The sequence below is a fragment of the Protopterus annectens genome, chromosome 6.part0 (assembly GCF_019279795.1).
Source record: "Protopterus annectens isolate FY-2018-M chromosome 6.part0, PAN1.0, whole genome shotgun sequence".
Taxonomy (NCBI): domain Eukaryota; kingdom Metazoa; phylum Chordata; order Ceratodontiformes; family Protopteridae; genus Protopterus; species Protopterus annectens.
In genome coordinates, this window is record NC_056737.1 from 473,455,044 (window position 1) to 473,477,511 (window position 22,468).

The 22,468-nt window shown below is 42.0% G+C and overlaps 1 protein-coding gene across 1 annotated transcript in view; it reads right to left on the bottom strand.

The window, feature by feature from the left end:
* INO80 (INO80 complex ATPase subunit) overlaps positions 1 to 22,468 on the bottom strand; it is a 2,478,170-nt gene that overhangs the window by 1,928,350 nt on the left and 527,352 nt on the right. The window contains exon 5 of the mRNA XM_044074204.1: positions 13,157 to 13,320. Within this exon, the coding sequence (XP_043930139.1) occupies positions 13,157 to 13,320 (164 nt within the window). The remainder of the gene's footprint in view (positions 1 to 13,156; positions 13,321 to 22,468) is intronic.

The window sequence follows — 22,468 nt, forward strand, 5'->3', positions numbered from 1 at the left end:
GTTTCTTCAATCTGGCAGCATATGACAGATTTTGGAGTCCCTTTATCCTTTTGGTGAGGAACTTTTGGGGTCTCTCCAATTGCTGCAGATGTCGGGTGAGATACATCCCAAATGGGGCATTGTACTCTATCATTGGTGTGATAAGTGAAGAGTACAGGGGAACACTGACCTCACTAGATCTGGATGTGAATCCCTTCATGATCAGGTGGGCAATGTAGAAGGTCTTTCTAACCACTTTAGCAACGTGAGTGTCAAAAGAAAGGCCACTGTCAACCTGGGTCCCCAGGTCCCTGATAACCTCTTCTGTGCTTAGTGGATTGCCACCTATATGGTAGCTTGGGGTTACCTTGTTTTTCCCGAAGGGTATGACTATAAATTTTTTGGCGTTTAACTTCAGGCCATGGCTCTGGCACCAGCTATCTGTTTCCGTGAGTCCCTTCTGAAGGATATCCGTGTCTGATGCACTTTCCACTATGGCACCCAGTTTGCAGTCGTCTGCAAACTTTGTCAGCCAAAGTCCTCCCATGTTGGCCTGTACTTCTGAGAAGTAGATGCCGAACAATAGGGGGCCAAGGACCGAGCCCTGTGGGACACCACTTGTGACCGGCTTGGAGTCTGATATAGCGCCAGCAACTCTAACCCTGTGGGTTCTGTCCTTAAGCCAGTTTGCAACCCATCTTGTGACATATGGGTTTACATTTAAGCTGGTAAGTTTTTCTACAATACCCGAGTGGGGTATTGTGTCGAAGGCCTTTGCAAGGTCAAGGTAGGCTGTATGGACTGCCTTTCCTCATCAATGGCCTTGGTGACTGTTTCAAGAAGTCGACCAAGTTCAAAAGGCATGATCTGCCCTTGACGGCCAAACTGGGTCGGGTCCAATGTCTGCAAGTCCCCTATATCTTTGTTTATGAGCTCCATTATGATCCTCTCCATAGCTTTGCAGACTAGACTTGTTAAGCTTATGGGGGTAATTACCAGGGTCCGTAGAGGCACCGCCTTTGTGGAGTGGGACCACAGTTGCCGTATGCCACTCCTTGGGCACGTATCCTGTGGTAAGGCTGAGATTAAACAGCTGCCTTATGTGCGGGTTTAATTCCTCATTTAGCTCGTGTAGCACACAGCCGGGGACACCATCCGGTCCCATTGATGCTGTGTTTTTAGCTTTAGAGAGAGCAGCTTTCACCTGCGCATTTGAGATGTCTGGGAGGCTACACTCTGCTGGGATAGTTATCTCTCCTTTAGGGGGGGAGAGGGGGTGAAGTTTGCACTGAACCTGTCTGCCAGTATGTTGGCAATGTCTGTGGGTTCAGTGATTTTTGTATCATTTTGGACCAATTCTGAGCATATCTGGGAGTTTCCACCCAGGTTCCTAACATAGCTGAAAAAGGCCTTATGATTGTCCTTTGAATCCATGGCAATTTTTCTCTCAAAATTAGTTGATTTTATGAGTGCTCGTATTTTTTTTACTAATAATGATCAGGGGTGACTTCCCTTTTATGGATTTTGTTCTATCATGTAATAGCTTCCTCCTCTTATTGTAAAGTTTGTTTATGGCTGGGGTCCACCAAACTGGACGTTTGCCCTTTGTGGAAAGAGTCTTGGTTTTATTTGGGATTGCCTGATCCATGCAGTCCTGGAGGTGTTCATAGAAGGCATTTGTAAGGGCTTCCGCAGCTTGGGTTGTGGTTTCCACTGGCTCAGGGGCCTTGAAGGATACCACACCAGTCTTGAGTAGTGTGAAGTTTGCTTTAGAGAAGTTCTTCACTGTGGTCTTTTTTGTTTGGGGTGGGGCGGGATGTGGATTTCCAGTGAGATTAGTTTATGATCAGATCTCACCAATGAGGGATATACTTCCGGTGTGGAGCATTTTGTCCCCATGTTTGTGATAATGAGATCTAGTATATTTTCTCCTCTTGTGGGAACAGTGACTAGCTGTTCCATGGCATTTGAATTTATGAACTCCAGGAACCGTTGGGCTAGAAAGTTAGGGCTTGAGTAATGTTCCCAGTCTATATTCGGGTAGTTGAATTCACCCAATATGATGGTGTTTGGAGATACATTTATACCCTCCAGTGTCTTCAGGAAGGCTGTGTGGGGTTCCTGAGTTTGAGAGGGTGGCCTGTAGCATGCTACAATTTGTAGAGCAGTTTTGCCTATAGTTAGTTGCACCTGGATGGTTTCCGAAGCTTCATGTGTTGCCACCAACCTGGAGGTGTGGGTATCCTTTATGAATATGGATACACTCCCTCCTTTTGTGGTGTGGTCCGGGTTTTGGGGCCAGAACGCATGATATGAGGTAAAACCTAATAGTGCCGGGGTGCTCTCAGGAGCCTTGAACCAGGTTTCAGTTACAGCACAGACATCGATGTTCTCCATACTGAGAAGGGCCTCGAGTGCGTGCATTTTGAGATTTAGACTTCTGGCATTGAGCAGCATTACCCTCAGTTTCTTCCCATTTTTGTTTTCTAGGGTGGTAGGTTTAGAATTTGAGCCTTGCCTAAAAAAGGCACTATGGGGGTGGCAAGAGCCTTAGCCAATATCCGGAATCCCAGGGTGACAGGTGCAAGCCGTCCCTTGAAGCAGCGTGGCTTGTCAAGCATGTCATCCCAGGCAGACAGACACTGGATCCCCTTTGAATGACACCAGACATTAAGCCAATTGTTAAAGCTGATCATCTTGTCTCTATATTGTGGCATCATTCTTGGTGAAGGAAGGATACTGCTCAGGGTCAGGGTCATACCTGCCTGGGCTACATAATCAGAGAGCTCCTCTATGTCTCTTTTCATGTAGTCCAGGGAGGTACGTCTCAGGTCGCTCACACCAGCATGGACAATGACTGTGTCATATTTGTACTTGCCGTGGAGTGACCAGAGTGCTTGTGTTATGTGGCGGATTCTAGCGCCAGATAGGCAGCTTACTGTGACCCTCTCCTTGTTCAGCCTGGTGAGTGGGACGTCAGTGTGTCTGACTATGGAGTCACCTATGACAAGTATGTTTGGTGTTGTATTTGGCCTTAAGGGCTGTGACTGCTTTGCACACTGCTTTTGTGGTTTATGTGTTGCTTGTGGGGTGTCTTGAGGTAGCAGTTGTTTGGGTGTCTGCTTTGGAGGCCTCTGCTGTTTAGGTAAATTTTTACTCAGAGCCTCCGAGTATGTCTTTGTGTGTTTATGTGTTTGATTCAGTGGTGTGGTAGCATTATGTGAGGCTGGTTTTGTGGTGTGTGTAGTTGCCTTCTCCTCCTGTCTGGTCTTGCCAGTCCTGAGTTGAGAGAGCTCAGCCTCCAGTTTGGCTAAATAGCTGCATCTCTCGCAAGTATTTGTGTTATGTGGGAGGAGGAGAGGGTTGTCTGTGTACATGAGGCAGTTATAACATTGCCTCAAGATTCCCAGATTCACCAGCTGGACCGGAGAGGAGATTGACAACTGACCTTTGGACATGCCAGAATAATATTGGGAATTCCTTAATAATTGAAAACAAGGGCCAGTGGGGAATGAGGGTGTAGTGCTTTTAATTTTTAGTGCTGACTTATATAATTGCTATAGTGAGCAAGTGCCAGGTAACTTGAGTGCAATGTGTTACAAGTAACTAAATGCAAAAACGACAAACAGTAACTTTCTTTCAAGTGAAACAAGGAACTAGTACAGTAAGCAATGCAGATATCACTAGTGATCCACAGAAGCGCTGAGAAGCCACGTATTAGGTGGAATTAGCTTCCAGAGAAATAACAAGCAAACAAACAACAAGCATATAAACAAAGCTAGATTCAGCAGGCCTGGATCTAGTCTATGCTAGAGCAAACAAGGTGTACCAATTTCAGTAAGATACAGTTCAAATATTCAGGCACTATAAACCTCTAACCAGAAATTCCCAGCTCAGAAGGGCAGAGTCCAGCCTCTTCTCCCACAAGAGTGCAGACCACGAACCTTCTTAATGTAAAATAACTGGCCTGAAGCCCAAGTGCCTAAACCAGAACTAATACCCTTGGACACTGGGCTCTCAATCAGCAGTTCCCAACTTAGAAGGATGAAAGCTACCTGTCCTGCCACCACAGTGCTTGCCACAAACCTTCCTAATGTAAAACAACTGGTCTGAAGCCCAAGTGCTTAATCCAAAAGACTTAGAATGATAGCTACACTTTAATCAAGTTACAACCAAGCAGTAATAAATACAATTGAATACCTTAGAGAATGTCTGGATTAGTGCTCAAGTTACAAAAACAAAGCTAGATCCAGCAGGCCCGAATCCAGTCTATGCCACAGCAAACAAGGCGCACCAACTTCGGTAAGAAGCAGTTCAGATATGCATGCACTATAAGCCTTTAACCAGAAATTCCCAGCTCAGAAGGGCAGAGTCCAGCCTCTCCTCCCACAAGAGTGCAGACCACGAACCCTCTTAATGTAAAATAACTGGCCTGAAAGCCCAAGTGCTTAAACCAGAATTAATACACTTTTAGAATAACAGACACTGAGCCCTCAATCAGCAGTTCCCAACCTAGAAGGATGTAAGCTACCTGTTCTGCCACAACAGTGCAGACCACAAACGCTCTCAGTGCAAAACAACTGGTCCGAAGCCCAAGTGTTTAAACCAAAAGGCTTAGAATGAGTTACACCAAGCAGTAATAAATACAATTGAGTATTTTTAAGATGATGCAAAAGTAAAATGAAGTAGGTAGAAACACAAGTAGAGTAAAAGCAGATAATTTTTTTTTTTTTTTATCTGAACAAGTGCTGAGATCAAAGAAACAGATTTGAGTGCTGAAACTAGAAAACTGGCTAGTTATAAGAAAAAAAAACAAGCTAGAAGGCTTCCCTCAAACACCGAAGGGCTTGGGGGCTCAGAAGCCTACAAATAGTCTATACCACTTAACAGGAAAGTCAGGAAATAAGCTTAATTTTTTTTTGTCCGTTTCCCAGATGCTCTCTTTGTACACAGTAGGAGTGCCTGAAATCAGAATATGATCTCACTGCACTCAGTTGAGTGAGCAAATGAGATGGGCCCAGAGGCAGGCTGAGGGGCGGGCAGTTTCAAGGCCACTAAGATTAACACCAAAACAAAAACAGGGAGGGTGGCTGGGAATAACTGAAGAGCAGAATAACTGCAACTTGAGTTCAATATTCCTTCAACACAGTTTAAATCAAATTAAATACTGTATTTTTTTTTTAAAAAGTTGAAGATTATTTTGTTCCGGTCTCTTATTACATCATTTGGAGCATTTCATATCGTTTGGGATTCAACGATCCTTTTCTCTTGAGTAGGATTTTTATAATTTTGGACTCTATGTGACTGTGGGTTACTCTCATGGTTGGATTCAATTCTGTAACTGTTCAGTGGCTATCTGCTCATGATTATTTTCACCATACCATACACGTACAACTGGATACTATTTTTTGAGTGTATTTGGTATGCTTTAACATCATTAAGTTGTATGTTATTACAACAGGTTTTGAATCTTTACAGTGATTCATGAGCAATATTCATGTTTTTTATTTTGAATGTATGACTTGGGTTGCATAATCGCATGATCATATGTTTGTGAAATATTCAGCTTCTGCTGACATACGCTGTATAAGTTTATGTTTGTGTAACACTCAGCTTTTGAAGATACATTTGGGTTGGATAACCATATGTTGAGGTATGCTTCGCACTATTTTCACTAATTCAGTGAGTTGAGTAGCCTTTACTTGGGACTATTATGAACAATTTTGTTCTGGCTTCTTCTGACATCATTAGGAGCATTTAGAATAATTTGGGACTCAATGATTTTGCAATTTCTGCAACTTGGTCTTTCATATGTTTTGGGTTACTCTTATGGAAAGTTTTTTATCCCAATATCTGTTTATCAATCATTATTTTGTGACTATTTTATGTAGTAAATGTCCATTTACTAGGTTACAATTTAATTTAGCTGAATTTTCACTATAACATGCCCTGAATCCACATTTATCATATTATTCCACATGTTAGCTGTGGTAAGACCTTCAATGATTTATTATTAATGTTCAGAGTGTCAGGTTAGTTCACTAGGTACATTCTTATTTCACATTTGGATTTGACATCTTCTGTGTATTAGATCTGATCACTTTGTGGACTAGCAATGGGTATCTCAGGTTAAGCAACAAGTCGGTACCTTGATTACTCTTGTTTATATTGTAGTCTTCTGGGTTGCTCCCATGTTATAATTCGATGTATGGTTTCCTTTTATACGGAATTGGTTTCATATATTGTTTAGCTACTTTGAGGTCATACTACTTTGATAAGAACATCCAAATTAATATTTTATTATATGGTGTCTTGACATCCCTCTTATTCTTCCTTTTGTCCATTACTATTGTGAGGGCTCACCACTACTTGCTGGATTATTTGGCTTCTTTTAATTTTGAACAGGAGACGTAGTCCATATATCTACAGGATATTGGAGCTATTATGGTCTCTTTATAGTATTTTTTGACGTAGCTGGTTTTAGCTATTATTGTCAATTTGTTTAGCCACTTCATTGGGTTTCTTTGCCCTATTGTTCTTTGGCGTTGTGAATCAGGTCTGACACATGGATCTCTTAAGTTTGGTCTCAGGTTTATCCTCAGATCGTGAGGATTTAAGAGTTTTTGGACTTGGATCTGCTACTGAGGGCACTAATATAGAAGAGCCTCTTGGTTCTGAGAGCATTTGTAATGTGGCCTTTGATAAATTACATAAACATCTGAGGTCACTCAGATCGAATGTTTGGCATGCCAAACTATTTAAGGCTTGCCAAAGATATTACGCCTCATGGATTAAGAGTTAGAATCCAGCCTTTGGTGGGTGAAATTGATGATGAACTCTCCAATGAATGGGCTGGCATTCAACATCAAGCCAGCATGTCATTTGTAAAAGCTTTAACAAAATACTATGAACGGGTAATTGACAAAGAGGTGAATATAGTTTTGGGGTTGGTCAATGAAGTTAAACCATTTGAGGCTGAACCTTTTATTGCTAAAAATCTTACCACAGTTGCTTCTGACCTCAATAATTTAGAAGTACAACTGAAATCAAAGAAAATTAAAAAATTCAATAGAGACCAATCCGATTAGCAGGGGAGCAACCCCTTTAGTACCACAAAACATGTTAAATTTCGTTCACAACCTAGTCGTCCTTCCAAAAGGAAGAGACCCAAGTCAATATTGAGAAACCGTACCTCTGATACAGGCTCATCTACGGATGAATTTTCATCCTGTTTTGAGAATGACTCACAGACTGTATTAGGGTCACCTTTTCCAAAAAGAACTTTGTCAAGTGTCCATTTAGGCACAAATACCAAAGAGGGGGCAGGAAGCATAAAGCAAATAAACAGTATCCAGGGCTTGCTCAAATTGGCAATGCAGAATTAGAGGTTTCATTTAATCAAAATGTCTTAAATTTATCAGACCATGTTTTAACACCAACTGAAATGAGTGTTCTCAATAAAGGACTAACATTTGTACCAGGCTTTTTTGTTCCTGAAGATTCTTTTGCACAAGATGTTGTGTCCTTTTGTAGACTGCTTAATTTACGATTATTCTTTGGTCCAAATGACAATAATCGTGTTTTTGATAAATTTATCACAAATCACAATGTTCGCCTCCTATGCATCCTGTTGTTTTGCAATTTCAAAACAATATTCTCAAAGATCTACATTATGTTAGGTCAGAATCTCGTTTGAAATCTAACAATATTTCTACTCAAGAAAAATATGCTATACAAGATCTACAGAATAATCACAATATTGTCATTATTTCAGCTGGCAAGGGTGGAGCTGTTGTGATCTTGAATTGGCTTTACTATGATCAAGAAGCCAAAAGACAACTATCAGACAGGAAATATTATGCTGAGATGGTTATCAATCCCACTTTGAAGTTTAAAAAAGAAATTGAGGAGTTTTTGTTGCATGCCAGGGAAGCGTCTATCATTGATAATGAGGTTATGCATCAACTTTTGGTTCAGGATCCTATGAACCAATATATTTATTTTTTGCCTAAGATTCACAAAGATCCCATTCATCCCCCAGGGAGGCCCATTGTGTCAGGTAGGGGCTACATTACCGAACCTTTGTCCCTTTTTCTCACCAAACAAATCAAACCTTTGCTGTCTTTGATACGCTCACGTTTATGTGACACAACTAATTTTTTACAAATTATTTCGGAAACACAACTTGAACCAGAATGGCGTATGTGTACCTTTGATGTTTGTGCCCTTTACACCAATATTCCTCATTCTGGTGGTCTTGAGGCATTGTCTTACTGGTTGAATATTTCAGGTTTATATTCAATTCAATACAATGAATTTTTGCTTGATATGGCTGCTCATGTGTTAACAAATAATGTCTTTTTTTATCAAGAAACTTGTTATTGGCAGACCAAAGGAACGGCTATGGGGTCATCATTTGCCCCCATTTATGCCGATTTATTTATGGCTTATGTTGAACAAGATCTTATTTACAATAATCACAATAATATTTATCTGAATCAATTGGACATTTGGAGACACTACCTTGATGACTGTTGGTCAGTATGGAGAGGGGAACTTGATGAACTGTTTGAATTTTTGGCATATTTAAACAATAATAAATGGGGTCTACAGTCCACATTACATTATGATATTAATACTATTACTTTCTTGGATGTTTTAGTTACCAGATTACCTGATAATACCTTAGGGACTAAGGTTTATAGAAAACATCCAGAATATAATACCATTTTACATGCTTCAAGTTTCCACCCACCACATATTGCCAAGAATATACCCAGGTCACAATTTATCAGAATGAAAAGGATTTGTTCCGATGAGTCCTCATATCAGGAACAAAGTAGAGATCTCACCAATAGATTCAGAAGTAGGGGTTACAAAATGGGCCATGTTTTCGATGCCAGTAACAAGGTTGGTAAAATGAGCAGGGATGAGCTATTGTCCTATAAGGAACAGGACAACATCGTTTCACAACCAATCAGGTTTACCACTACTTTTGGTAGGAATTCTGATAACCTCATACAGAGTATACACAGGCATTAGAATATCTTGCAATATGATCATGAAATATCTGACATTATTCCTAACAAATGCCTTTTTTCTTTTAGAAAAGGCAGAAAGTTAAGTAGTTGCTTTAATCATTATAAACATATGCATGAGCATGGCAATTTAGAACCGATCCAGACTATACTCACAGGTAGTATTCCTTTAGGCTGTTACCCTTGTGGTCATTGTGTTAACCGTAACAAAATATGTAAAACAAAGCAATTTTCTAGCAAAAATTCTCCTATAGTGTATGATATTAGGTTTTTTGCTAATTGCAGTTCAGATTGGGTTATTTACCTGGCTACATGCACATGTGGGGCATTTTATGTGGGACAAACGTCCAGACCATTAAGACTTAGGATCTCAGAACACATCAGTAATATTAAGAAGGGCAGAATACATAATGCTCTATTCAAACATCAGGTAGTTCATCCAACTGCTAACTTTTTATTCACCATAATTGACATTAGCAAGGGTAATAAACAAAATAAAACTGGCTGGCATTCTCTACTTAGTTCCAAAGAGAAAAAATGGATCATTAAGTTAGGTGGTTTATTTTCACCAGGATTAAATGAGCAGTTTTAAGCGTAACCAATCACATACTTTTGTTGGGTATTTAAATGACAGTTTTGGATATATTTGTTTTACATTGAAGAAGGTTGTGTGGTATTAACCAGCCAAAACCGGTCTGTGTGCTTTTGCTGTCTTTGCTGGATGGATTTTATTCTCCAATAAATGGATTTATTCGCCAGGATTCTGTCTGCTGGCTTTCTTTGAATTTTTGCTTACTTACTTCAAGCCGTGCAGTTGCCTCCGCGCAGGAAGTTCCTTTTTTACTGTCATGAAGTTCACCACTTCTGTCTTAAGAAGCATGAAGTAGGCTTTGGAGAAATTTTTTACTGTGGTTTCCTTAATGGGGAGCGGGATGTGGATATCAAGGGTGATTAGCTTATGGTCGGATCGGACCAACAAGGAGTTGACTTCAGGTGAGGAACACCAGCCACTCATGTTGGTAATGACTAGGTCTAGGATATTGTTGTTCCTGGTCGGGGTGTGAATAAGTTGATCCAGGGCATTAGAGTTTATGAATTTCAGAAAGCGTTGAGCTAAGAATTCCAGAAAGCGTTGAGCTAAGGAGTTGGTACACGAGTAGTTTTCCCAGCTAATGGTGGGGTAGTTGAAGTCACCCATTATTAGGGTGTTTGGTTGAACCCCAATATTTTCCAGTACATCAAGAAAAGAGCAGTGAGAATCCTGGGGCATGGTGGGGGGGGGGGGGATCTGTAGCAAGCTACAATTTGGACTGCAGTTTTGCCCAGAATTAGTTGCACTTGGATAACCTCGGATGCATTATGCTGAGCAACTAGCCTGGAGGTGTGGATATCCTTAATGAATATGGACACACCTCCGCCTTTAGTGTTTCGGTCCAGGTTACACGGCCAAAAAGTGTGGTATGGAGTTATAGCCTGGTAGTGCCAGGGTGCTCTCTGGAGCCTTGAACCAGGTCTCAGTCACTGCACAGATATCGATGTTCGACATTTTAAGGAGTGCCTCGAATCAGTGCATTTTGAGATTTAGACTTCTAGCATTGGGAAGCATTACCCTCAGTTTTTGCTTGCCTGTTCCTGTTACAGTGGTGAATTTGTTATTTGAACCTTGCCTAAAAAAGGCACTATAGGGGCCGCAAGAGTCTTAGCCAGTATCCGGAATTCCAGGGTCGACAGGTGCAGGCCATCTGTGACAAACCATCGTGGTCTGTCGACCATGTCATCCCAAGCAGACAGATACTGGATCCCCTTAGAATAACACCAGAAGCTTAGCCAATTGTTGAAGTCAATCATTTTGTCCTTGTACTGCGGTATCATTCTGGGCGATGGCAGAATGCTACTCAGGGCTAGGGTCATACCTGCCTGGGCTACAAGATCGGAGAGCTCTTCCATGTCTTTTTTCATGCAGTCCAGGGAGGTACGCCTCAGGTCATTCAGACCAACATGGACAATGACAGTCATATTTGTACTTGTGGAGTGACCTGAGTGCATGGATTACGTGGCGGATCCTGGCACCCGACAGGCAGCTGACAGTTACCTTCTCCTTGTTTAGCCTGGTGAGTGGGACATCAGTGTGCCTGACTATAGAGTCACCTATGACTAGTGTGTTGGGTACGTTGTTTTGCCTTATTGGCTGTGGTTGAGTGGCACACTGAGTCTGTGGGCTATGTGTCATTTGGGTTGTGTTGGGGGACGGAGGCTGCTCGCGTTTCTGCTTTGGAGGTCTCTGTTGCTTAGACATATTATTATTGAGAGCCTCCGCGAATGTTTTTGTGTTACTATGTGTGGATTTTGGTGGTGTAGATTTAGTGAGACTATGTGATGAGTGTGGTGTGGTGCAAATGTTTACCTTCTCCTCATGACTGCCAAGTTCGGTCTTGGTTGGAGAGAGCTTTGCCTCCAGTTTGGCTAGATAAGTGCATCTCTCACAGGTTGTAGTGTTGGGTGGTAGGAGGAGAGGGCTGTCTGTGTACATGAGGCAATTTCTACATTGCCTCAAGATGCCCAGATTCATCAGATAGACAGGAGAGAACACTGGGAGCTGACCCTTGGACATGCCTGAATAAAAAACTATTTTCCTCTAGACAAGTGAGGAAAGTGAGTACAAGAGCTGTTTTTCTCTAAGCAAGTGAGAAAAATAAGTACAAAAACTGTTTTCCTCTAGGTAATGAGGAAGATTGAGTGCTATAGTAATTAGTAGCTTATTTAGTGCTTACAAGTTCTGAACAAGTGCTGAGCATGAATAAGCAAATTTAAGTGCTAAAACTAAGAATCTGTATCTGCACTAGACGAGTTACAGGACAGAAACAAGTGCAAATGCAGGCTTTCAAATCAGAAAGTTGAGAGAGGTGGAAGAGATTGCCCAAATGGCCAATAACTACAAGTTCTGGGCCAGAACCAGTCCTTATGTGGTAGACCGGTTACCTAGTGCTTACCACTCCCACTGATAAGCTAGAAGGCTTCTCTCCAACACAGAAAGGCCTGTGGGGCTCAGAAGCTTACATACAGTCCTGGACACAGCAAATCTGTATCTGGAACACTAGAACATAGAAGGTCTGAGGTGTAAATTAGGGACAGGTGAAAGGTAGGCTAGGAGGATCAAGGAGGGTGTTTACAATGGGAAGTTGGGTTGCTTGTTAAAAAGTCTCTGATAGCAGTTTTGAATTGTTGTGGATGGTTAATATGTTTTACACCCAATGGAAGTTTGTTCCAGGCTTGGGATGGATTGTAACTGTAGAGGTTTTGTCCAATAGTTCTTTTTGGTTTATAAATTTCTAAAAGATTTTGGTCAATGGTTCTGAGTGTCCTGGGAGGAATGTAGAGGAAGCCGAGTGAGGAGATATGAGGACAGAAAGGAGGCTTGTACAGGACAGAAAATATGATCAGTAGTTGAGAGAGAAGGAGCTGGTGGGGAAATTCTAACCAGTTTAGGGTCTTGAGAGAGAGTGACAGTGGTGAGATTTAGAGGTTTGGTTAGCAGCAAATCTGGCAACTTTATTATAGGTGGTTTCAAGTTTTAGTAGGAGAGAGGACTGCAGGTTGGTTAGGATTTGTGAGCTATAAAAGAGATTTGGAAGAAGGTAGGCATGAGAAAGGGATATTCAAGACTCCTTGGTTAGGAATTTTTGGTTTCTGCAAAGGAGACCTAGTTTTTGGTTAGTTTTCCTGATGCAGTTGAGCACATGTAGGTCAAATTTGAGTTGGTAGTCTATGATGGCTCCCAGAAGCTTAGTATGTGGTTCGACATTTACAGGAAGGAGACTAGCATTGAAATCGGGAAGACCAACTGTGGAAGGCAGGTCAGTCAGGTGGACATATACTTGTGCCTAGATCTCATACTGAAGCAGTAATCATGATGATGATGAAATCTAGATGTATCAGTTCACATGAATACTTATATGTTCCACTTCAAGTGCTGGATATATTTTACAAGAACTTTCTACAGAATGATATTGTTACCTAGAAAGTGTAGAGGATGTTTGGAAGGAAGTTTTGAGTAACTACTAAAATGACAAACATGATCTTAAAAAAAAAAAAAGAAAAAGAAAATGAAAAATTGCCATAGGCATGTGTTGATTCCTGACCTGGCTGTAGAACTCCGTTTACTGAATGTTTGGCAAAACCACTAGAACATCCTGGTCTGGACAGTTCTAGAAGTTCTTCATCTAGAGGTTCTTCTTTCACTCGTGTAGAATCTGTATGCTGAGGCAGTGAAGGGCCATCTTCTAATCCATCTTCACTTTCATCACTGCAAACAAATGTACAATAAACAATGCATTAAAAGACTTTGCTAGTGCTCACAAGCATTACAGAAGACTAACAAGCTAAAGCTTGCAAAATACAAAGTTTCAAGTTCAGGCAATTATTTTGTCATCAAGTAATTTTAACAGAATTTAACTGATAATGCCTACCAAATGTACATCACAAATATAATCATTTAGAATATGGTCATACAGAAGTGAATTTAAAAATATATGATCTGGTAGGGAAAGCACAGCTGTCTAAGTTAAACTTATCATAATAGTAATAAGCAAAACAAACACAAATATCAACCCTTTCTGGTATAGAAGTCCCAGTAAAGAAAACCAAAAATTTAATCCAGCAAGACAGAGGGACTCTAAAATGGCCGGTTTCAATAAAAAAACTTTTATTGTCGACACCACAAGAGCTTTCACAGACTAAGCTGCTTCTTCAGGTAATGTTTATCAAACTAAAAACCCAGTGTAAATACCATATACCGTATTTCCCCAAAAATAAAACTGGGTGTTATATTCTTTCCCTGCCGAAATACGCATTAGGGCTTATCAGGGGATGCCTTATGTACCCGCACCATACAACAATCTACCTTTATTCATTTATTCAAGTACAAAAATCGACATTTATCATGTACACAAATCGACATTTATTTCGTAGTTTTCTATTATTGGGCAACAGTTCTAACAATGGGTTGACAGTTGTTTGAGAATCCTACATAAACAGTGCAACAAACATTTCAACTTCAGAATATCTGCACCTTGGCTTTCACAGTTATTCAAATACAGTCATGTTCTTCTGAAACATTGCCATAAGTGTCCAACCCCCAAATTTCTGCCTGAATTTCTTGCAACTCCATTTCCTGTAGCACCATTGGCCCCAATCTGTCATGCCTAGCAACAGAGCTCTCCTTAAATGAGCACTGCTTGTCCAAGTAGCCTGCTCATAGTGCATTGGCAACACAGCTGTCAGTGATTTTATCCCATGAATTTTTCACCCGTCACCTCTTGCAAGCTAGGCTTCACAAAGTTTCCATGCTGATTTCTCTCCGTTCTATTTTCAATGTAGCCATTGAGTTCCATGCACAAATGGTCCTTGAATGGCTTGTTTATTGCAATATCAAGAGTCTGGAGATAGGCAGTCATTCCTGGGGGAATCATTATTTGATCTATTCTCCTCTGTGCTAGGAATTTCTTCATTTCTTTCGCACGGTGAGTGCTGGCTGAATCCTGACTAGCAGACCTCTTTCGCCACCTCGCAAAACAAGTGGGAGCATTACATCGACCCACTTCCTTATAACTGCTTGTGTGCACCTGGCTTTTTCGGTTTCAAGAATGTAAATGCCTGAAACACGTTCAATCTTATCTTTCTTACCCTTACTAATGATTAGAGGTGTGGTTTTCTTTCCATCTAGACGAAATGCCAAAATACAGGTAACACGTGTACTCTCGTAACTAGTGGAGGGAATGTAGATTCAGGAGGCACCCCTCTGATCAACTGTTGTTTGAGATCCTTGGCCCATAAACACTGCAGTTTCATCCACAGCAATCATGTCAGAGTGTTGGTATTTAGAAAAGTCAATGCCATCAACAAAGGACTTGAAAGCAAGTGCACGTTTAATAACTTCAGTATCTTCCAGCTTGAACAGTTTTGTCGATTTTCTTCGAGACTGTTAATATTGCTGAAGGAAGCCATCTAGCCAATGTTGTGATGCTTTGAATTCTTCTGGGGATATTTCTAACTGTGGTGCCATTGCAAGGGCAAATACTTGAATATCAGCCTTGCGCACAACTAAAGCCTTTGCTCTCTTGTTAGCAATCCACTCACAGATGATGTCTTCAAGCTCAGGAAATAATGGTTGCCGACCTGATCCACACTTACACTTCTTAGCGTTTCCCTTGTCGGCCTGTTGAATGAGGTTAACGTACGCTGCTTGCCATTTTCAGACCATTCGGAGATCTAACTTCTCTTTGCAGAAAGCCGTCAGCTTCTTTCACCGGGAGTCCTCCACTATGCCTTTCTTGTACTTGACAGAATAGCTCTTTCTTTTTGCACTCATCTTGTCTGGGGGGGGGGGGGTTAATTAAAGACTTGCATGACTGGAGTGGCAACACAAAATGGCACCGGTTATGAAGAGAAGACACAACCACCACTGCTCGTTATCATGAGCCCGCGCTTTACGCATGTTGTCTGTACTTTGACCGATCAAAGTACACCTGTGGGGGTTTATGGTCCAAGGATCTCAACCGTCAAGTGTGAGTGATGATTAGGGTTACAGTAAGAATCGTGCAGGACTCCCAGTGAAAGAGTCTTAAGACTTTCTGAAAAGAGAAGAAGTTGGGTGTCTGAATGGTTGGAAAATGGTGAGCAGAGTACGATAACCTCAGTCAACGGGTGTCAATAATATTATTTTATAATTCAACACGGACGATCTTAACTGTGGCTTATTTTTGGGGTAGGGCTTATATCATGACCACCCTGGAAAAAACATGCTAGGCCTTATTCTCTGGTTAGGTCTTATTTAGAAAGAAATATGGTACTACCTCCCTTGATTAATCATGTGACATCAATGGTATTTAAACTGAGTTTTTAGTTTGATAGACATTACTTAAAGAAGCAGCTTAGTCTATGAAAGTGCTTGCGGTGTCGACAATAAAAGTTTTTTATTGAAACTGGCTGTTTTGGAATCCCTCTGTCTTGTTGGATTACCATAATAGTAGATGACTGCATTATCACTGCTACAGTAGCCTTAACTTAGATAGGTAAATTACCTTAGCAAACTACACTTGGGAAGAGGAATGAGAAGAATCCAGGAGTTCCTACAGAACGGTCCTAGCAAAGCTCAGGCTGGACCTAGGGAAGGAATCAAGCTTATAGTGCTTTGTAAAAGTATGCAAACAGGACCAAGTAGCAGCTTCTAGAATAGTTCTAGAATCCAACCCTTTCTAAAAAGCCATATGTGAAGCCCAAGGCCATGGTAGAGTGGGCCATGAACCTGCTTGTGGTGAGTATAACAAAAGATAGTAGCCTTAGACAACCATTGGAAATAGTCTGTTTCGACACAGACTGTCCCTTCTTCTTACCTTCACAAGAAATTAACAACTGAAGATCTGAAAGAGTGAGATCTGTCAAGACAAAAAGTACAGTTGTGTACCTACCATAAATGTAGATGTTCGAGTGTGTTCACTGTTGCAGTCATTACAATTGGGTTATCCTCCTGGCAGGCTACCCGCAGTCGGCCTGAGTTCCAAAGTCTAGGTCCGGCGTCAGTTGCTGTCGCCTCTTCCCTGACGCCAGTGCGCCAGGGGTATATAAGATGCAGCCAACGCCACTTTCTTCAGTTTTTCTTGCCCCAGATGTCAGGTGCCCCTAAAATGGTAGGCTAAATTATGGCAATAAGCATGCATGCACAAAAAACAACTTTTCCTCCATCTACAAGCAAATACACCACATAGGTTGTATAGAGTAGAAAAGTACAGTTAGGTCCCAGCAAAGAAGAAAGGGGGATGGAGGGAGGGTAACCTGGACTGCAACAGTGAATACACTCGAACATCTACATTTATGGTAGGTACACAACTGTACTATGTTCGTGTTTCACTGTTGCAGTCATTACAATTGGGTTGAATCCCAAAGCTAAGTTTGGGAGGCTGGAGCTAAATAGGATTAAGAGAGGCTATAAGGCCCTGCAAAACTGCAGTGGCAAAGCCTGCCCTGGATTTAGAGTAGAGAGGTAAGTGATAGTGCTTTGCAAAGGTATGCACTGAACTCCAAGTTGCAGCCTCTAAGATGTCTTTGGTTGGTACTCCTCTGAGGAAGGCTGCTGAAGTGGTTGCTGCTCTGGTTGAATGTGGCCTAATGCCCTTAGGCACTGATTTGCCATGCTGTGAATAGCAGAAACGAATGCAATGGCCTATCCACTTTGAAATAGTCTGTTTTGAGATAGGCTTTCCTTGTGATGCTGCAGCATATGCCACTAGAAGTTGATCAATCTTTCTGAAAGCTTTAGTTCTGTCCAAGTAGAAGCGTAGCTGTCTGTGAATGTCCAAAGAATGCAGAATTTTCTCACCCTTATTCTGTAGGTCTGGATAAAAAGCAGGCAAATGAATTGTTTGGTTAAGGACTACACTGGACACTACCTTAGGCATAAATGTAGGGTTTGTCTTCAGCGAAACCCTGTCAGGATGGAAAATGATAAAAGGTTCCATAGCCATGAGTGCCTGTAACTCTGAGACTCTTCTAGTGGAGGTTATTGCTAGGAGCAGAGCTGTTTTCCAGAATAAGAATTTTATGTCAGCTGCAGAGGCTGGCTCAAACAGAGGCAGTGTGAGTTTTTCCAAGACATAGTTGAGGTCCCATGCAGGTATAGGTGCTCTCCTTGGAGGTCTTATGTTTTTGGCCCCTCTGAGGTACTGCCTCAGTAACGGATGAGAAAAATAGGTGGTTCTGTATTGTAATGAGCTGAAATGGCAGAGGCATGAATTTTAATTGATGAAAAGGAAATGCCTTTATCCAGCATCTCAGTTAAGTATTACAAAATCTGAGGGATATTTGGAGCAATCGTGTCAATGCCTTGTGCTTGGTTCCAAGCACAGAATCTCTTCCATTTGTCTGCATAAGATTTTCTGGTGCTAGGACTCCTGGCCTCCAAAATAACATCCATCACTGCTTTAGAAAGAGGTGTGTCTTGAGAGGCTATATTATCTGCCATGCGGCCAGGTTTAAGGTTTTGAGTTGGCTGTGCAGTATCTGGCTGTTTTGTTGGGTCAATAAGTGAGGAATTTGAGGTAATGTCCAGGCTGGGTAGTGAGACAAGCTCTTTAGGATTGGGTACCAGTGCTGGCAGGGCCAGTCTGGGGCAATCAGTATAATTTTTGGTTTCTCTTGTCTGACCTTGAGGAGTACCTTGGGGAGGAGAGGCAGAGGAGGAAAGGCATATACTGTTAGATTTTTCCAGATGAAAGATAGAGCATCCACTTTCCATGCTTGCTTGTGATAAGGCCTTGTGCAGAATCTATGTAGTTGGTAGTTGTGAGGAGAGGCAAATAGGTCTATGTCCGGGCATCCCCATGTCCTTGTTATCATGCTGAAGACTTGTGGATCCAATTTCCACTCGTGGGGATCCATTAGATTTCTGCTTAGTTCGTCTGCCAGAGTACTTTTCCTTCCTGGCAGGAATTGAGCTTGCAGATGTACTTGGTAAGTCAATGCTGTGTGCCACAAGTTCATGGCTAGCCTGCAAAGGGGGTAGGAATGTGTGCCTCCCTGCTTATGTTTCACATGACTGTAGTATTGTCCATCTTTATTAGTAGTTGTCCTGGATGAAGTTGATCCTTGAAGGCTGTTAGGGCATTGTGAACAGCTAGCATCTCTTTTTGATTGATATGTAGATGCATTTGACTTGCGGACCATGTGCCCTGAATACATCTTCCTGCCATATGGGCCCACCAGGCGTAATCTGATGCATCTGTTGTCAACATCTGCCTGGATGTGGGTAAGGTAAATGGCTGTCCCGTGTTGTGGTGACAGGCTTTTGCCCACCATCGAAACTCCTTTTGCAGGCAGAGAATGAGGGTAATTATTGTTTCCAGGCTGTGGCAATGTTGAGTCCAAACACTTTTTAGATACCATTGAAGTTTCCTCATATGTAGTCTTGCATATGGAATTAGCAGAATGCAGGATGCCATGAAACTCAAGGTCTGCAGAATTTTTCTTGCAGATAACTGGGTCCTTGTTGCCAACATTTTGAAGTAAGTAGTCAGTTGTTTGTGTTTGTCTAGCATGAGATAAGTCGTCTGGGTAGTTGTATTTAATTTTGCACCCAGGAATATTATCTCTTGAGAGGGTACGAGTTTTAATTTCTTCTCGTTTACTGTGTACCCTAGACTTGTCAGTAATCTTTTTACAAACGCCAGATGCTGTAGTAGAATTTCCTTGTTCTCCGCTTGAATAAGGCAGTCGTCCAAGTAAGGATATATTTGTATTCCTCTGTCTGCAAAATGCAATTACTGGTGCCAGGCACTTTGTGAAGACCCTGGGCGCAGTAGATAAGCCAAAGGGCGGTGCAGAGAATTGGTAGTGCATTGAGACAGCTTTGAATCTGAGGTATCATCTGCATGTTTGTCTGATTGGGACATGCAGGTATGCCTCTTCTAGATCTAAAGTCACAAGCCAAGCTTTCTTGCCCAACATGGGCAGAAGCTGCTGTAGAGTCAACATTTTGAATTTTGGAATATCCAGATATGTGTTTAGAATAGACAGGTTCAGTATTGGTCTCCAGGCTTTGTCTTTTCTGGGTACCAAGAACAGTCTTGAATAGAATCCGTAACCCTGCTCTTGTTCTGGTACTTGCTGAATGGCCCTCATGTCCATGAGGGATGAAACTTGTTTATGTGCCTCTGCCCATTGATTGCGTGGCAGGTCTGGCATGCCATTTTGCCTTGGCAGGGTGTGAAAGTGGAACCTGTAGCCTTGTGAAACTATATTTAGAACCCATTTGTCCTGGGTGATCATGTGCCAATTTTGTGAAAAAAGTGCTAGCTTTCCCCACAAAGGGGCTGCCAAAAGATAAGTGCTTGGCGCTGGAAGTGGAAAGTCATTGAGACTGTTTCCTGTATGGCTGTGATTTTTCCTCTCCGCTCTTGGAGGTAGAAGCACCCCATTGTTTAGGCCTGTATGAGTCTTGGGGCTGTGATCTGCCTTTGGGGCATCTGTATCTGCCCCTTTGTGGTCTATCGGACACTGGAAAGGACCAATTTTTTGTAGTCCAGTTCCTGCTAAATCTGGGAGGCTGTACCTCCAAGAAATCATTGACTGTTTGTATAGATTTAGCCTTGTCCTCCATTTTCTTCAACACTTCTTCTGCTTTAGCACCAAACAAAGTATCATGCTGTAAAGGAGCGTCTAGTAGTTTTGCTTTAACATGATCCGGCAAATTTTGTTCTTTTAACCAAGCATGTCTCCTAATGACAGAACCTGTAACAGCAGCCCTGCAGGAGGCCTCAAGAGAATCAAAACCACACTGCAAAGTATGCTTTCCAACTTGTTCAGCTGCATGCAATAAATCCTGCATTTCTTTATTGTCTGCACATTCTGCATTAGCTGGCATTTTCTGTTTAAGCAAGGATATAAGATATTGCTAATACTTAAGCATATGAAATTGGCAATTTAAAGCTCTTACAGCCAAGGTAGCAGAGTATAAATCTTTTTGCCCCATCTGTCTAGGGCCCTAGAATCCCTGTCAGAGGGAATAGTGTTTTTTGCAGTAGAAGCCTTGACCCCTTTGGGACACTGAGAGATGGTTTCTGGGTCAGCTGCAGGGTTCTTATAGAGAAATTTATGTGAATCAGGAACCCTGTAGTATCTGTCTGGCTTAACGGGGCCTGGTGGTAAAGAGTCTGGAGAAAAACTGGACTCTGTAAATACATCATCTACAATGTCTAAAGCAGGCGGGATAGCAAGGGGCCTGTGCTGGGGCAATAAAAGGAAATCTCTGAGCCTTTTCTTGGATTCTGAATAATCTTGGCTCTCCCAGTGGAAGTGCTCCCTCATAGTATGCAGCGTTTCCCCAAAAGAATAATCCTCAGGAGGAGAGGCTGAAGGGATAGAATCTTCAGCATCAGAATCCTCATAGGGAGGAATAGAGTAATCCTGTTCAGAGGAGGAATCAGAGGAAATGGAAACCTGGTCTGAAGATTCATATTCTAACTCTTTCCTAGGCCTCTTTTCAGGAGGGGAATGGGAACCCCTGATCAAAGTAATAAGGTCTTCGGCCATTTTAAGCATCTGTTTTTTAGGCATGGAAAGCCTGTGCAGGTGAATGTTGTACTTGTTTCTTTGTTTTTAGAGTTGCTTTAGTCTTTGTCTTTGTAGCTGAAATAGGTTTCACATATACCTGTGTAGGCCTGAAAACACCCTCAGAAGCCGATGCCTGCTCAGCGGCTCTGGACCCATCTGAGGGAATAGTTTCTGAGTGTCCAATACCTTGAGTTTCCAGAGGCCCCGTCGGCTCCACGTGGGAGTCGGAAGCGGCCTGTGGCTCTGAGGTACCGGGCATCAGGGGCTGCGAAAATGCCTCACTGAGAACCGGTGGCAGGCCTAGCGGAAGCCTCGTCATCGGTTTTGGATCTCAGATGCCTGTCCTTTTCTTTTTCTTTTCGTTTTTTGCAAACTCCGGTAGTCGGCTGATCCAACGGCATTATATAATTAAATCTTCTGCCAAAGTAATGAAGTGCAAAATCGTACCGACGCTTAATAGTGCGTTGGTTAAATCTAGCACAAAACCGACAACTAGCAACATTATGGTCAGGGCCTAGGCAAGGAATACAGTAAGAATGAAAATCCTTATGAGGTATTTGCTTCCCACAAGAAATACAGTTATTAACTTTTTCTGACATCGGTCTGGAGCAAGAAAAAAGTTTCCCCAATGGGGTACTTAGCTTTAATGAAGACTTTGGATCTGAAATTCGGATTTTAAAACTTCAGGAGTCGGCCAGCCGGCACTTGTGAACTGCTTTTGCTTCGGGCACCGCGCGGCAAGAAAGACTGAAGAAAATGGCGTCGGCTGCATCTTGTATACCCCTGGCACACTGACGTCAGGGAAGAGGCGACAGCAACCGACACCGGACCTAGACTTTGGAACTCAGGCCGACTGCGGGTAGCCTGCCAGCAGGATAACCCAATTGTAATGACTGCAACAGTGAAACACGATGAACATCCTGAGTTGTCTGAGGACATACATGGTATGTAGTACCCCTTCTCCCTCATTTTTAGGTTCAGGAAAGAAAGCTGGGAGATGGACAGTTTGGCTTAAAATAAACTCGGATACCACTTCAGGCAAAAAAGAAGGATTACTTCAAAGAAACCGTGACCCTATGAAAAATGAGAAACGGTTGACTCAACATAAGAGCTTGAAACTAAGACATCCTTCTTGCAGAGGTCAGAGCAATCAGTACAACTGTTTTCCATATTAAGAACCTCAAGTCAGCCAGAGTAGCTTGTTCAAATGGGGCAAGTGTTACCTTCCCTAACACAAAATTGAGATCCCAAGGAGGGACCACGGGTTTTCTTGGAGGTCACTTATGCAAAACCACTTTCAAGAGATTTGGATCCATGGACAGACATGCTGGAATGGCTGATAAATTAAC